We start from the raw sequence: 15,972 nt of genomic DNA, 5'->3' as shown, positions 1-15,972 counted from the left end.
CCATCCCCATCCCCATCCCATCCCCATCCCCTCCCCATCCCCATCCCATCCCCATCCCATCCCATCCCATCCCCATCCCCATCCCCATCCCCATCCCATCCCATCCCATCCCATCCCCATCCCCATCCCCATCCCATCCCATCCCATCCCATCCCGTCCCCATCCCCATCCCATCCCCATCCCCATCCCATCCCATCCCAATCCCATCCCCATCCCATCCCCATCCCCATCCCATCCCCATCCCCATCCCATCCCCCTCCCCATCCCATCCCATCCCCATCCCCATCCCCTTCCCATCCCCATCCCCATCCCATCCCCATCCCCATCCCATCCCCATCCCATCCCCATCTCATCCCATCCCCATCCCATCCCATCCCCATCCCCATCCCCATCCCATCCCATACCCATCCCCATCCCCATCCCCATCCCATCCCATCCCATCCCCATCCCCATCCCATCCCATCCCAATCCCATCCCCATCCCATCCCCATCCCATCCCATCCCCATCCCCATCCCATCCCCATCCCCATCCCATCCCATCCCCATTCCCATCCCATTCCCATCCCCATCCCCATCCCATCCCATCCCATCCCCATCCCCATCCCATCCCATCCCAATCCCATCCCCATCCCATCCCCATCCCATCCCATCCCCATCCCCATCCCATCCCCATCCCCATCCCATCCCATCCCCATTCCCATCCCATCCCCATCCCCATCCCATCCCATCCCCATCCCATCCCCATCCCATTCCCATCCCCTCCCCATCCCCATCCCATCCCATCCCATCCCATCCCCATCCCATCCCCATCCCCATCCTATCCCATCCCATCCCCATCCCATCCCCATCCCATCCTATCCCATCCCATCCCCATCCCCATCCCATCCCATCCCATCCCATCCCCATCCCATCCCCATCCCCATCCTATCCCATCCCATCCCCATCCCATCCCCATCCCATCCTATCCCATCCCATCCCCATCCCCATCCCATCTCCATCCCATCCCATCCCCATCCCATCCCCATCCCATCTCCATCCCATCCCATCCCCATCCCATCCCCATCCCATCCCCATCCCCATCCCCATCCCCATCCCCATCCCATCCCATCCCCATCCCATCCCCATCCCATCCCCATCCCATCCCCATCCCATCCCATCCCCATCCCATCCCCATCCCATCCCCATCCCATCCCCATCCCACCCCCATCCCATCCCCATCTCATCCCATCCCCATCCCCATCCCATCCCCATCCCATCCCATCCCATCCCCATCCCATCCCCATCCCATCCCCATCCCATCCCCATCCCATCCCATCCCCATCCTATCCCATCCCCATCCCCGTCCCATCCCCATCCCATCCCATCCCCATCCCATCCCATCCCCATCCCCATCCCCATCCCATCCCATCCCATCCCATCCCCATCCCATCCCCATCCCATCCCCATCCCATCTCCATCCCATCCCATCCCCATCCCATCCCCATCCCATCCCCATCCCCATCCCCATCCCCATCCCCATCCCATCCCATCCCCATCCCATCCCCATCCCATCCCCATCCCATCCCCATCCCATCCCATCCCCATCCCATCCCCATCCCATCCCCATCCCACCCCCATCCCATCCCCATCTCATCCCATCCCCATCCCCATCCCATCCCCATCCCATCCCCATCCCATCCCCATCCCATCCCCATCCCATCCCCATCCCATCCCATCCCCATCCTATCCCATCCCCATCCCCGTCCCATCCCCATCCCATCCCATCCCCATCCCATCCCATTCCCATCCCATCCCATCCCATCCCATCCCATCCCCATCCCATCCCATCCCCATCCCCATCCCCATCCCATCCCATCCCATCCCCATCTCATCCCCATCCCATCCCATCCCCATCCCCATCCCCATCCCATCCCACCCCCATCCCACCCCCATCCCACCCCCATCCCATCCCATCCCCATCCCATCCCATCCCATCCCATCCCATCCCCATCCCATCCCCTTCCCCAGCCCTCCCCTGCCTGCAGGGCACAGGCAGGGTGCAGGCAGGGCACAGGCAGCCCGTGGAGCCCAGCCGAGCCCCGTGTCCCGCAGGGTGCCCTGGCTACGGGACCTGTCCCACAGCCTCCTCTGCAAGCTGCTGGACGCCATGGAGGAGGTGGGTGGGTGCCCGGGAAGGGCCGGGGACACAGCCCGTGGGGGGGGGGCGGGGGCATCCCGGGGCTGGGACCGGCTGGCGGCGGGGCTGCCTGTCCCCTGCCTGTCCCCTGCCTGTCCCCTGCCTGTCCCCTGCCCACCCCGTCCCTCCCCAGTGCACCTTCCCGCCCGGCCACGTCATTATCCACGAAGGGGACGAGGCGGAAAACTTCTACATCATCCTGAAGGGAGAGGTGGGTGCGGCACCCCGGGGCACCGGGCAGCCCCCGGCCCCCCCCCCCCGCCCCGCTCAGCCGGTGCCGGTGCCGCAGGTGCGGGTGAGCCGGGGGGTGCACGGGCGGCAGAGGCTGGTCCGCGTCCTGCGCGCCGGGGAGCACTTCGGGGAGCGGGCCCTGCTGCGGTACGTGCGGGGTCACCCCCCCAAACGGGGTGCTGCGGGCACCGAGATGGTCCGGGGGGGCGGGGGGGTGGGGGCCCGGTACAGCCCCGGTGGCCGCGGGGGGCTGTCTGCAGGGAACGCAGGGTGAGCTCCGTGCCGCTGTCACACGGGTGCAGCCTTGCACGAGTGCACGTGGGAGATCCGTGCTGCAGCGGCACAGTGACACCCCCTGCAGTGACACCCCCCCTGCAGTGACACCCCCACAGTGACACCCCCTGCAGTGACACCCCCTGCAGTGACACCCCCACACACAGTGACACCCCCACAGTGACATCCCCTGCAGTGACACCCCCCACAGTGACACCCCCCACAGTGACACCCCCTGCAGTGACACCCCCTGCAGTGACACCCCCACACACAGTGACACCCCCTGCAGTGACATCCCCTGCAGTGACACCCCCACAGTGACACCCCCCGCAGTGACCCCCCCTCTGCAGTGACACCCCCCCTGCAGTGACACCCTCCCACAGTGACACCCCCCCCTGCACAGTGACACCCCCCCCTGCACAGTGACACCCCCCACAGTGACACCCCCTGCAGTGACACCCCCACACACAGTGACACCCCCCGCAGTGACCCCCCCTCTGCAGTGTGACCCTCCCACAGTGACACCCCCCCCCCCGCACAGTGATCCCCCCCTGCAGTGACACCCCCCCCAGTGATTCCCCCACTGCAATGACAGCCCCCCCCCCCCCCCCCCCCCCCCCGCCTGCAGCATCCCCAGGGTGTCCCTCGTGCCAGTTCACCTGCACCAGCTCCTTGTGCACACCCGGCCCTTGCACACCCCCCCCCCCCCGCCACAACCTGCCCCCCACCGAACTCCACCCCCCCATCTCTCCCCCCGTGACCCCCCCATTGCAGGAACACCCCCCGGACGGCATCGTGCCAGGCCCAGGGACATGTCACCTGCGTCACCATGACCAAGGAGTGGGTGTCCCTGTGCCCCCCCCGTGTCCCTGTGACCCCTTCCGTGTCTCCCCCCCCATGTCCCCCCTGTGTCCACCCTGTGTCCCTGTGTCCCCGTGTCCCCCCCAGACCCTGGTGGGGCCACAGCCGGGACCCCCCCTGACCCCCCCTCTGCCCCACAGCGACTTCCAGGAGATCAGCCCCTTCTGCCCCCCGGAGCCCCCAGAGCCGTGAGTCTCACCAGCCCCCGGAGCCCCCGGGACCCCCAACCCATCGGGGGACCCCAGGGCAGCACTCGGCTCCGTGGGGAGACCCTGGCCCCAGGGGCGGCCCCCAGCGGGGGGGGGATCCCGCTCTGGCTGGGCAGCTTGGGTCCTACTGCTTGGGGGGGGGGGCAGGGGTGGGGGCCATGCCCTGGGGGGGGTCTGGGGTGAAGGGCCCGGGGTGGTGGGTGCAGGGTGGTGGGGGCGTGATGGTTCCAGCAGGGAGATGGAGCCGGCAGGAGCCTGGCTGGGCCAGGGGGGTGCCGTGGCCCCGAGAGGATCCTGAACACTGTGCCAGGGGGTGGCCGATGAGCCCCACGGCACGAGATGCTCGCTGCGGCATGGGCACACAGGAGGTGTCCCCCACCATGGGCCACCTGGCCAAGGGGGCTCCGTCCTGGTGCCACACATGGGTCCAGGTGCCCACGGCCCCCCCCCCCGCCCCCCCCCCCGCACTCGTCCCTGGGGGGCTGGGGAGGGGGCTGGGGGGAGACATGACTGTGGGGAGGGGGCTGGGGGGGGGGCTGAGGAGGGGCTGGCCCCACTACCCCCACACCCAGGGCCTCTGCCCACCTCAGGGACGTGTGTGATGGAGACGCACCGGCCCCCGAGGATTCCGGGAGGTGAGGATGGGGTGGGATGGGATGGGATGGGATGGGGATGGGATGGGGATGGGGATGGGATGGGGATGGGATGGGACAGAGATGGGATGGGGATGGGATGGGGATGGGATGGGACAGAGATGGGATGGGGATGGGATGGGATGGGACAGAGATGGGATGGGGATGGGGATGGGATGGGGATGGGATGGGACAGAGATGGGACAGGGATGGGGACGAGGCCACCCTTTCCTGGAATCGGACTCCCTGGCCTCAGGGCATGGATGTAGGTGGGCAGTGGAGGGAGGGAAGACAACAGCAAGTCAGCCAGGGCCTGGCCCTGTGCTGGGGGTCCCTGGAGTCTCGCTGGGTGACACGGGGTCCCTCTGGGTGCTGCAGTGTCCCCATAGCCCAGCATGATGGCACCTGGCAAGGCCTGGGGAGTAGTGGGGGAGTCCTGGGCCCCGGCGGGGCTGGGGGTCAGCCGCCCCTCCGTGCTGGGGTGGGTGCTGCAGGGCCACGGTCCACACCACAGGGGCTGGGGGTCCCCAAGCCTGTGGCAGCCCCCAGCACCGGAGCGGCTGGAGGACCTGGTGGCCGTGCGCTATGAGGAGGGTCAGTGGCAGGGCCAGCGCATCGTCCTGGGCACCGGTGGCTTTGGCCGGGTCGAGCTGGTGAGAGCCGGATCCCGTGGCCCCCAGCACCCAACCTTGTCCTGCCACGGCCGGTGGTGCCCATCCCAATGCCCACGGCCGCCCGTGCCCAGGTGCGGTGCCAGGAGCGGCTCTTCGCGCTGAAGCGGATCCGTAAGGACTGGGTGGTGCGGCGGCAGCAGCAGGAGCACGTGCGCACCGAGCGGCGGGTGCTGGCGGGCAGCCGCAGCCCCTTCATTGTGGGGTGAGAGTGAGGGGGGGGGCCATGGCATGAGGGCAGCAGGGGGTCAGCGCGGGGGGTCGGGGCAGTGTCGCCGCCAGCCGTGCTGAGGTCCCGCCGAACCCTCTCTGCCGGCAGGTTTTTCGGCACCTTCCGGGACACGCAGTACGTCTACCTGCTGCTGGAGTTCTGCCAGGGTGGCGAGCTGTGGACCAAGCTGCGTGAGATGTACGGGGCTGAGGCGAGCACGGTGCCGGAGTGGCAGTGCCGTGCCGTGCCGCACTACGCCATGCTGTGCCATGCTGCACTGCGTCACGCAAACGCCGGTCCCTGCCATGCAGGCGCTGCTTCGAGGAGCCGCTGGCCGTATTCTGCTGCGCCTGCGTGGTTGAGGGCCTCGAGTACCTGCACGGCCGCGGCATTGTCTACCGTGACCTGAAGCCGGAGAACCTCATGCTGGACCAGCGTGGCTACGTCAAGCTGGTACCAGGGCGGGTGTCCCAGCAGTGCCAGCACCACCACAGCAGCGCCCAGGGAGGGAGAAGCAGGGGCTGGGTGTCGGGGGGGGCCGTGCTGGCTGACGGCGACGGTGCCCACAGGTCGACTTTGGCTTCGCCAAGGAGCTGGGGCGGGGGGAGAAGACCTACTCCTTCTGCGGGACCCCCGAGTACCTGGCGCCAGAGATGCTGCGCCACGAGGGCCACGACTTTGCCGTCGACTTCTGGATGCTGGGCATCCTCGCCTTCGAGCTGCTGGTGGGCAGGTGAGCGCACGTCCCCGGGGCTGGCCGAGCCCCCCGCGGCGAGGCCCCCACCTGCCCACTCCCCGCAGGCCCCCGTTCCACAGCGCTGACCCCCAGCAGATCTACAGCCGCATCCTGGACGGCGTCTTCTCCTTCCCCGCCTTCCTCGGTGAGGCCGCCTGCTCCCTCATCAGCAAGCTCTGCAGGTGCTCGGGGTGCCCAGCGCGGGGGCCCACAAGGGCCTGGGGGGGGGGCACGGGGGGTGCTGGGTGCCAAGGGGTGCCCCAGGTGTGTCACTGTGCCCCGGGGTGCCCCCCCCACCCCATCCCATCCCATCCCCGCCCCACGCTGTCCCCTTGCAGACGCCGTCCAGGGCAGCGCCTGGGGAACACGGCCAGCGGCATCTGCGGCATCAAGAAGCACAGGTGAGCGGGAAGGGGGGGGGGGGGCGAGTGGGGACCCCGTGCCCCCCTCGGCCCCTCCTGCAGCCCCCCCATCCCAGGTGGTTCGGGGCCCTGAAGTGGAGGAAGCTCGTGCTACGGCAGCTGGAGGCACCCACCCTGCGGCTCATCAAGGAGGTGAGGGGGGCTCGGGGTGGGGGGCTGCCAGGGGGGCAGGAGGGTCCGGCCCTGACCCTGTCCTCCCCAGGGACCCCCCTACATCAACTTCAAGCGTTTCTCGGTCGACTGGACGCCAGCAGAGGATGAGTGCTCAGGCTGGGACGAGGATTTCTGACGGCAGCAGGACCCCCCATCCAGGGCGATGTTCTTTGGGGTGGGGGGTATGGGGGCTGCCCTGGGGCAGTAAATCGTGGGGCCTCAGCGGGGTGCAGGAAGGAGCCGGAGCCGCGGGTACAAAACCCGGTGCCGTGTCTTTATTTCGTGGGGGGCAGTGGGGGGCTGGGGGCGGTGGGGCAGTGTGGGGGGCTGGGGTGGACAGTGTGGGGCGGGGGCGCGTGGCGGCGGGGGAGCAAGGGGTGGGGGGGTGCTGATAAATAACGGGGCGGGTGAAGGGGGTCCCGCCGGGGCATGGGGACCCCCCGGCCCGGCTGTGCCCCCGACTGGCCGGCAGTCCCGTGCCGGGGGAGGGTGTGGGGGTCCGCTGGCTCTAGGGCTCCTCGGCGTCATAGAGCAGGGCCCCGCTGAAGACGGTGAGGGGCTCGTCGGGTGCGTGGGCCAGGCGCCCCGAGACCAGGTCCACGCAGAGCGTCTCGCCGGCCGCCAGCGGCAGCAGGAGGCTGAAGACGCCGAGCGCGCCGGGGCTGGGCTGCAGCGCGGCCACTGGCTCCTTCTCCAGCCCCTCGGGCTGGAACCCGGCCGAGTCCAGGCGGGCGATGCCCTGGTTGGAGCGGGACAGGACGGCCTCCAGCTTCTCCCCCTTGTGCCCTGTCAGCACCGCGCTCACCAGGTACCGTCCGCTCACCGGCGCCGTGAAGGTGCCTGCGACAGTGGGCAGTGGGTGTCAGTGCCAGCAGCCACCCTGTCCCCAGGGACCCCCTGGTGCCCCCAGACTGGGCTCTGCACCCCCAGGCTCCCCCACTGCACCCCACGGCCATCAGCGCACCCCCAGGATGGGCACGGCACCCCCTGAGCCCTCCCTCATCCCAGGACTGTCACCGTGCCCCGGGATCATGCTTCAGCCATGCCCGTGCAGCCCCTGCCCACTCTGCAGCCCCCTCATCCATCCCGCAGGCCCCATCTGCCCCACAGCCTGCAGCCCCACGCGTAGCCGTGCCGCACAGGCGCTCACCCGTCTCGGCGTCGTATGCGCCGCCGTCGTTGAGCAGGACCTGGTCGAAGGGGACGGTGCCCGGCTCCGTGCGCTGGGTGCTCAGGGCGGCCGAGAAGGCGATGCGGGGCACGGAGCCCGGCTCCCCCACCTCGCCTGGGCACCGTGTCAGGACGGGGCACCCTGGCCCAGCACCCCCTGCCCCCCACTGCACCCCCAGCCCCTGCCCCCCCTCACCCACACCCGCCCCTTTGCCGTGTCCGTGCTACCCCTGGCCACGTCCCCCCAGCCCCTCGTGCCCCCACCCAGAGCCCCCCAGCTGCCACTGCAGCCCCCCATACCTCTCTCTCCTGGCAGCCCTAGGAGGGAAGGGCAGGAGGGTTAGGGGCTGTGGGGCTGGCACGGGGCAGGACCCCCGGGGCACAGGGTACGGCCACACCAGCGCTGCCCCACTGTGGGGGACGGGGCATGGGGGGGGGGGGGGGCTGCTCCTTACCGGGAGGGCCCACGGGTCCTTGTTCCCCATCCTTGCCAGGGGGCCCAGCGGGGCCAGGGGGGCCCATCTCACCCATGGGGCCGGTGGGTCCAGGGGGGCCGGGGGGGCCTGAAGGGAGGATGGGGTTAGAGCTGCTCCAGCTCCCCGGCCCTTCCCCTCAACTGCAGCCCCATGGTCCCACACCTTGAGCCCCCCCCATCCCCACGGCTTGTGTCCCCATGCCTCCATGCCGTGTATCCCCATGTCCTCACAACCCACGTCCCCACGCACCGCAGCCCCATGGCCTCTGCAGCCTCGTGGTCCTGTCTCCCCACACCCCAATACCCCCAGGCCCCCAAGCTGTGCCCACACACCCCCACACCTTGCTCTCCAGTGACCCTGTGCCCCCATTCCTCAAAGCCCCGTGTCCCCATGTCCCCCTGCCTCTGCCATGTCCCCTTTCCCCGTGCCCCCCATCCCCACGTCCCCATCCCTGTGTCCCCCATCCCCATGTTTCTATCCCCACTTCTCCATCCCCATGTCCCCATCCCTGTGCCTTCCATCCCCATGTCCCCCCACCCCATGTCCCCCCATCCCCATGTTCCCATCACCATGTCCCCCATCCCTGCCCTCCCATCCCTGCACCCCCCCATGCCCACCCCGTGTGCCCCCACCCCGTGTCCCCCCGTCCCACCCCCCGTCCCCGCGCACCGGTGAGGTCTCTCTGTGTCAGGCGGAGCAGCTCCCCGCGCAGGTGCTGCAGGCTGGCGTTGAGGGCGCCGAGCCGGCGGGGCAGCTGGGCCTGCAGCGCCTTGTCCAGCAGCGCAGCCTGGGCACCGGCCGTGCCGTTCAGGTCCCGCACCGCGCCCCACAGCCCCGCCAGGTGCCGGCCCAGCCCCTCGCGGACACCCCGCAGCCCGCCCGCCACGGCCTCCAGCTGCTCGCAGACGCCCTCCAGCTTGGCTACGCGCGGCTCCAGGCCGGCCGGGCAGCCCCCGGCCCGTGCCAGCTCCCGCGCCAGCCGCTCCAGCCGCTCCTCGCTCTCGGCCTGCCGTGCCGCCGCCGCCGCCGCCGCCTGGTCCAGCTCGGCCACGATGCGGTCGGTGACGGCACCCAGCTGGCGCTGCCGGGCATCCTGTTGGTCCAGCGCGTCCTGCAGCCCGCGCACTGTGGCATTCAGCCCGTCCAGGGACAGCAGCGCCGAGGCCAGCTCGGCCCGCAGCGCCCGCAGCTCTGAGGGCGAGGTGCCCCCAAAGACGCCGAACCCATCCAGCGGCGCGTCGGCCTCCTCCGCCTCCGCTGTGGGGCCGGGCCGGGCCGGGCGGCAGCCGGCAGCACAGGCGTCCCCCTCGGCCCGCGTCCGCTCCGGCTCCTGGGGGGGCGGCGGGGCGCAGGGCCGGGGGCAGGGGCTACCGTCCGCCACCCCCAGCTCGGCCTCCAGCCACCCCGTCCGGTTGCGGAGCCATGCCAGCTCCTTGGCCAGCGGCCCCCCCGCCTCCAGCTGCGCCAGCCGCCCGTCCAGCCGCCCCAGCGCCTCCCCCTGCGCCCCCAGCAGCTCCCGCAGCTCCCCTGCCTCCGCCCGCAGCCCCCGCAGCGTGCCGGCCAGCCCGCCACCGCCACCGCCACCGCTGCCACCCAGGGCCCGCAGCTGCCCCTCGGTGTCCTGGAGCCGCCGCTCCAGCTGCCGCAGGAGGGGGCCGAGCTGCCCGTCCCCCACATCCCGCACGCCCGCCGTGGGCTGCGGGGGTGCCGGGCAGGGCTGGCCGCAGCGGGCCAGCAGCCCCTCCAGCTCGGCCAGGCGAGCGCCCCGCTGTGCCCCGCTGGCCGCCAGCCCCTCCACGGCCCGGCTCAGGTTGGCCAGGCGGCCCGGCAGCCCGCTCTGCCGCCCCTCCAGCTCGGGGGGCCATGGGCCGGCCCGCGAGGCGTTCAGCCGCCCCTCCAGCTCTGCCAGCCGCCGCGCCAGCACCGGGCCCTGCCCGCCTGGCCCCGCCACCGCGGCCACGGGCAGCTCGTCCAGGCGCCGCTCCAGCTCAGCCAGGCGCCGGTGCAGCTCATCCGGCGGGGCGGCGGGGGCCAGGCGGGTGCTCAGGCTGCTGATGTGCCGCTGCACCGTCTCCACGGCATCCCGGTTGCGCTGGTCCACTGAGCCCACCAGCTTCTCCAGCGCCTGCATGCGCTCCCGGTCCTCTGCCGCCTGCCGCCGCAGCCCCTCGGTGCCGGTCATGCAGGCGGCGCAGGCCTCCTGCACCCGTTGCTCCAGCTCCCGCAGCGTCGTGGCCGCCCCGGGCTCCCTCGCCGTCCCCGGGCCCTCCTGGCCGCTCTCCTGGCTGCGCAGGCGGCCTTCCAGCTCCTCCAGCCGCCGCTGGACGTGGCTCAGCGCCTCCCGCACCTCGGCGGGAGCGGCCGCATCAGCCGGCTGCTCGGGGCCGTTGTCTGTGGCCTGGCGTGGGTGCTCTGGCAGCGCCTCCTGCCCGGCCCGCAGCTCCTCCACCTGCTCGCTCAGCCGCCGCACCTGCTCCTCCAGCCGGCGCACCTTCTCCGCGTCCCCGCCACCTGCCGCCGCACCGCACCATCAGGGTCATGGCCGCGCCGGGGTCACCCCTCTGGTGCCTTCACGCCTCCCCCCCCCCCCCCCCCCCCCCCATGGCGCTACCTTCGCCCCCCAGGCCGCTGAGGGGATTGCCGAAGCCGGAGAGCGTGGGGCGGCCGGGCCGGGGCCGGGGGCGGCCGGTGGGCAGGGGAGCTGCCGGCGCCGGCCCCTCGGCACAGTCCTCGCCTGAGTAGCCCTGGCAGCAGCGCCAGGCCAGCTCCGACACCGTCCTCTGGGACACCTTGTAGCGGGGCCGCAGGAAGCTGCGGTACCTGCGGGCAGAGGGGACGCTGCCACAGCACACGGGGGAGGGACGGGACCCCAGGTGGGCAGCATGGGCAGACAAGGGGGGGGCACTGGGTGGGGGTCCCGGGTTTGGGGGGTGGGGCTGGTCCTGGGGCAGCAGGGGTGGAGGCGAAAGCCCTGCCTGCACTCTGCTCCCTGCTTGCACTCAGCTCCCAGCTCCCTGCCTGCACAGAGCTCCCTGCCAGACATCGGGCAGCACCTCGCGGCTGGGCAGCCGACGAGTCGGGAGCAAACCCACCCACAGGCCCCGGTCTGGCCGCGCCATCCCGGCTGGGCGCCCGCCTGCACCCAGACTCTTGCTCAACCGCCGGTGGCCGGGGGGGGCTGCCGCTGCCCGGCCCCAACACCCACCACCCCAACGCTGGCATCGCCCTGCGCTGCCGGCCCCAAAACCCGCCCCGGGGAGAGCCGAGGTCCCCAGCACCACGGTTTGCCTCGCGGGGGGGGCTGCCGGCCGGGCGGGGCCGGTCACCCACCCGGCAGCTCTCGAGGCCACCAGGCTCTTGTGAAAAAGTAAACACGACCTCGGGGTAGATAAACACCAGTGGGGTGGTGGTGGGGGGGGCAGCGGGGCTGCAGCCAGCCCTGGCCCGCTCTGAGCCCCCCCGCCCCCCCCCCGGCCCCACTCACGCCAGGACGCGGGGGCACTGGAGCTGCCCCCAGCCGCAAGGCTGGTAATCCGGCTTCACGAAGCTCTCGACGCCGTCCTCCACCACACAGCTCACGCTGCGCGTCACCACGTAGGCACACCAGTTCCTGCGGGAAGGGGGTCAGGGCGCCCACTCGGCACACAGCCAGCATCCTCGGCACGCACCCGGCATTGTCCTGGCGCTCACCCAGCACCGCCCTCCCCCCCGCCATCCCCTGGCTCATGCCGGGCCCCCCCCGCATGCCCCCGTGCTCGCCCTGCCAGTCCCACCGGTAGCAGCCGTCACGGCCCAGCGCTGTGGGGTTAATGGGCCGGATCCTGCCCCACGCCGCAGCCCTTTCATCCCCACTCTGCCCGGCAGCCCGTAGCACCGAGCCCTGGCAGGGGCCAGTGGCACCACGGGAGCAGCCACAGCCCCGGGCCGTGGGGCAGCCCCTGGGGAGCCCTGCGGGGATGGGGGGCTCTGCCTGGGGGTTCGGGGTGGCCAGGCAGGGTTTGGGGTGCCAGGCACACAGTCACACCGTGCTGTGGGGCCTGCACTGCCTGTCCTGGGGACGAGCACCCCACATCCTGCCCCATCACTGCCCCGCGTGTCCCCGGTCCCCTCTGCACTGGTGTGGCAGAGGCAGCCGCCCACTGTGGGGGCTCAGCCACCCCACGGCCACTGCGCCCTGAACCAGGAGTCTGCAAATGGGGGTCATCCCTCCGAACCAGAGCAGATGCTCCCCCCACAGCACAGGACCCCAGCCCCACAGCACAGGACCCCAGCCCGGCCCCACGGGCTGCAGGGACCCCAGCGCAGCCTTATATGGTCCGAGCCTGGAGCCCGGCGCACAGCCCCGTGCCCAGCACCCCCAGCCCCGCACAGAGCAGCCCCCCGGGCAGCCCCTGCGAGCAGCGGCCCCCCGGCCCCCTCTGGCCCCCTGCGGCGGGAGCTGTGGTGGGGGCCCATGGAGCTGCGGCCGGTTCCCGTCAGCCCGGCTGGTTCCCCTCAGGCCCCGGCTGGATTCCAGCTCCTCCCCGGGGGACGCTGGGAATTCCTGCACTGACCGACGGCCCCCCCTCGCCTCCCTCCTTCCCTCCCTGGCCCCCCTGTGCCCCCTCAGCCCCACACCCGCGGGACCCAGGGGATGTCCATATCCCGGGGATGGGATGGGATGGGGATGGGACGAGAGCCCTCCTGAAAGGGCAGGGCATGGGGACAGCCCCCTGCGTCCCCCCAAGGACAGCGAGGGGGCACTGTGCCCCCCAACCCTTGGGAGACCCTCTGTGCCCCAAAGCCCGTAAATGCTCCGCCATGCCCGTGCCCCGGTGCCATGGGGTTGGGCTGGAGTTGGGGGTGCCCGACCCACATCCCCCCCTTTCCCGGCAGCCCCACGCCTGCAGCCAGGTCCTGCCGCCACCCGACCCTGGGTGCTGCCGTGGGGCTGCTGTGGGGCTGCCGTGGGGCCAGCGGCGGGGCAGGGATGGGGCAGGCGCCGACCGTGGCTTTGCCGGTGCGGTTCCACCCCACACGGCCACGCTGCTGTGGCGCTGGTATGGCCACGGTGAGAGTGGGACCCTCAACCCGGCGCGGGGCCGCCCCCAGCCCTGCACCTCCCCCAGTGCCAGACCCACAGACAGGAACAAGCTGCCCCACGGCAGCCGCGCAGCCCCACAGCCCCACGCTGCCCCTCAGCCGGCGGCACGGCCGGGGCAGGGATGGGGCCGAGGCAGGGTGGGGCCGGGCCCCTCGACCCTCCCCGTCCCCAGCAGCGCTGACCCTGTACCGGGGTGCGCAGCGCAGGCATGGGGATGCTGAGGTGGGACCAGCCCCGGAATCCCCGGCATCGTGGCACGCACGACTGCCGGCACCCGCCTGCGCCGAGCCCAGCGCATACACCCGCCGGAGCTCGCTGGGCGCCCCAGCCCCTCCTGTCGCCCTGCCCCACGTGCGCCTCCGCTGCCGCGGCCCCTCGCAGCCCCCGGCCCCCACCCTGCACGTGCACCCACCGGCACCTGTGCTGGGGATGGTGGGCGAGTGAGGGGTGGGGGCAGCACCCAGCACGCAGCGCTGTTCCTCCGGCACGGCAGCACCCGCCGGGGACAGGACCCGCCGCCCCTTGCTGCGCAACCTGGGCTGCTCACGGCACATGCCGGGTCCCGGGGGCCCCGTGGCCTCGGGGTGGGCGGCTGCACCCTGCTCCCCCCCTGGGCGCTCCCAGCGGTGCTGCCCGGCCGCCTGGTCCCCTCCCGGCACGGCCCGGCGGTCACGGATCCTACCTGTGCCGGCTGGCGGCCCGGGCACCGCTGTGGGCCGTGGCGGGGCCCTGTGGGGCTGTGGCCTGGATGGGGCTGAGCGGGGCGGCCCCCCCGGTGTAGAGGCTGTACCTGGGGGGGAAGTTGGCGGCCAGGGCCTGGGTGGCCAGGAGGCACGGCCAGAGCCAGGGGGCCATGCTGGGCGAGCGGCTCGGCACGGCACGGCACGGCTCAGCGCAGCTCGGCGGGCACAGCCCAGCTCAGGAGCGCATGGCGCGTCCCGTCGCGGCTCCGTCCCTCCTGGCTCTGCGCGGCTCGGCACGGCTCAGCTCGGCACGGCGGCTCTGCCCTCCCCTCGGCCGCGCCTCGGCCAGCCCCTCGCCGCCAGAGCCGCCCCGGCGCTGCCCGACGACGGGGTCCCCGGGGCCCCCCGCTTCCTGCCCGCCACGGCCCCCTCCCTGGCCCGCGCGGCCCCCGGCGCGCCCCGGCCTCCGCCGGGCACCGCGGCCCCCGCCGGCCCCCGCCCCCACCGCCTGCACATCTGCTTCTCGTTAGGCCGGGACGCCAGCGAGGACGGGAAGGAGGGACGGGGGAAGCCAGAGAGGCCGGGCAGGGGGCCAGGGCTGCAGGCAGCCAGCACGGCCGGTGCTACCACGACGGGTCCCCCCTCCCTGCGCCGCCACGGCCTCGCACAGCTGCCCACGGCCTCCCGCAGCACCGTGATCCTCGCCCGCCTGCGGCGCCCCAGCACCCTCTGCCCCGCATGGCCAGGGCTGCGCTCGCGGGTCCCCAGCTCCCCGGGGGTCCCTCGGCCGGGACGGGACTGTGCGGCCCCCGGCACCGGGCACAGCCGCGTTGGGTCCCTGCCCGCAGCCTGGTGCCGCCGGCAGCTCCCGCAGCCTGGCACATGGCAATCACGTGCCCGGCACACGGCGTCCAACATCGCTGCGCCCCTGCGTGCCCACAGCACCGCGTCCCCGTGCCGGGGTGCCACGTCCCCGCGCCAGCGCTGGCGCCCTGTGATGGGTGCTGGTCCAGAGCCGGGCACAGCCCCACCCTGACGTCGCTGGCACCGCGTCGGGGCCGTGAGGTCACCGGGGCCGCGGGGTTGTGGGGACCCGGCAGGGAGCAGGCTGCCCTGGGCCTGGCCCAGCAGTGACACCATGGCTTCCCCAGACCACGCAGTGATGTAAGAGCCTCCCGGTGATGTCACGCCTTGGCCCCAGCCCCGGGATGACGTCACGGCCTGGCGCAGCGCGCGGGAACCCGCCGCTCCCTGGGGCTCAGCGAATGTGGGTTAAACACAAACAGCTGGCGGCAGCTGGCGGGGGAGGGGAGGGGTGGGGGAGGGGGACACGGGGCCGGGGGGGGCCGGGGCTGCGCTTGGCCGGGCACCCAGCCGTGGTGTCAGCCCCTCGGGGCTTGCAGGGGCTGGGGGGGCCGTGGGGAGCCGTGGGGTCCAGTGACTCTGCCGTGTGCAGGGGCAGCAGCCAGGGCCGGGGGGGGGACAGCGGGGCCGGGGCTCGGCCCAAGGGACCCAGCTCTGTCCCAGCGCGGGGGGGGTGCAGGCCACGGGACCCCCGCTCTGGCCTGTCCCGTCCAGGCCCGGTAGGCCCCGGTACCTCCCGGTACATCCCAGTGCCCCCCAGTGCCCCCCGCGCAGCCCCCGGCCCCGCCCCCGGGATGACGCAGCCCAAGCCCCGCCCCCAGCCCCGCCCCCGCCCCGCGCCCGGCCCTTGTATGGAGACGGCGGCGGCCGGGGGCGGGGCCGGGGCCGGGGGCGCTTCCCCAGGGCCGGGCAGGGTCCCCCCCCCCCCCCCGCCTCGGCCCTCGGGGTGAGCCGGGCCGTGACGTGGCCGTGGGCCGGGGCCAGGCCGCGACGTCACTGCGGGTCTGGGGCCAGGAGCTGTGACATCACGAGGGCTGTGCTGTCGCTGCGCGCGTGGGTGAGGAGAGCCCGCCGGAGGCGACCGCCTGGCCGGGGCCCGGCAGCCGTAATGTCACGGTGTG

The 15,972-nt window shown here is 72.6% G+C and overlaps 2 protein-coding genes across 5 annotated transcripts in view; one reads left to right on the top strand and one right to left on the bottom strand.

The window, feature by feature from the left end:
* The window catches only part of LOC142601363 (cGMP-dependent protein kinase, isozyme 1-like), an 11,032-nt gene extending 4,197 nt beyond the window's left edge, over positions 1-6,835 (top strand). The window contains exons 5-19 of one of the 3 annotated variants that reach the window (XM_075750168.1): positions 2,092-2,155; positions 2,310-2,387; positions 2,466-2,554; positions 3,455-3,520; positions 3,682-3,729; positions 4,341-4,385; positions 4,897-5,035; positions 5,128-5,258; positions 5,373-5,462; positions 5,576-5,717; positions 5,834-5,997; positions 6,066-6,182; positions 6,339-6,401; positions 6,479-6,554; positions 6,625-6,835. In XM_075750168.1, coding sequence (XP_075606283.1) covers positions 2,092-2,155; positions 2,310-2,387; positions 2,466-2,554; positions 3,455-3,520; positions 3,682-3,729; positions 4,341-4,385; positions 4,897-5,035; positions 5,128-5,258; positions 5,373-5,462; positions 5,576-5,717; positions 5,834-5,997; positions 6,066-6,182; positions 6,339-6,401; positions 6,479-6,554; positions 6,625-6,711 — 1,399 coding nt within the window. In that variant the 3' untranslated portion in view covers positions 6,712-6,835. The remainder of the gene's footprint in view (positions 1-2,091; positions 2,156-2,309; positions 2,388-2,465; positions 2,555-3,454; positions 3,521-3,681; positions 3,730-4,340; positions 4,386-4,896; positions 5,036-5,127; positions 5,259-5,372; positions 5,463-5,575; positions 5,718-5,833; positions 5,998-6,065; positions 6,183-6,338; positions 6,402-6,478; positions 6,555-6,624) is intronic. The other 2 variants (XM_075750169.1, XM_075750170.1) reach the window with 2 other exon arrangements.
* Positions 6,829-14,461, bottom strand: EMILIN1 (elastin microfibril interfacer 1). Of its 2 annotated transcripts, XM_075750165.1 has the most exons (8): positions 13,987-14,456; positions 11,706-11,831; positions 10,833-11,041; positions 8,891-10,732; positions 8,201-8,308; positions 8,046-8,063; positions 7,726-7,860; positions 6,829-7,415 (listed from the first exon to the last, which is right to left on the bottom strand). In XM_075750165.1, exons 1-8 carry the CDS (start codon positions 14,157-14,159, stop codon positions 7,084-7,086), a joined length of 2,943 nt encoding a protein of 980 aa, XP_075606280.1. In that variant the 5' UTR covers positions 14,160-14,456; the 3' UTR covers positions 6,829-7,083. The 2 variants fall into 2 exon arrangements, with proteins under 2 accessions (XP_075606280.1, XP_075606281.1); XM_075750166.1 differs by lacking the exon at positions 11,706-11,831 and having other exon boundaries at positions 13,987-14,461.
* Between the last annotated feature and the right edge of the window lie 1,511 nt (positions 14,462-15,972).

This window comes from Balearica regulorum, chromosome 3 (genome assembly GCF_011004875.1).
Source record: "Balearica regulorum gibbericeps isolate bBalReg1 chromosome 3, bBalReg1.pri, whole genome shotgun sequence".
NCBI lineage: Eukaryota > Metazoa > Chordata > Aves > Gruiformes > Gruidae > Balearica > Balearica regulorum.
The sequence above is the reverse complement of the archived record's forward strand: the minus strand, read 5'-3'. Positions and strand labels throughout refer to the sequence as shown.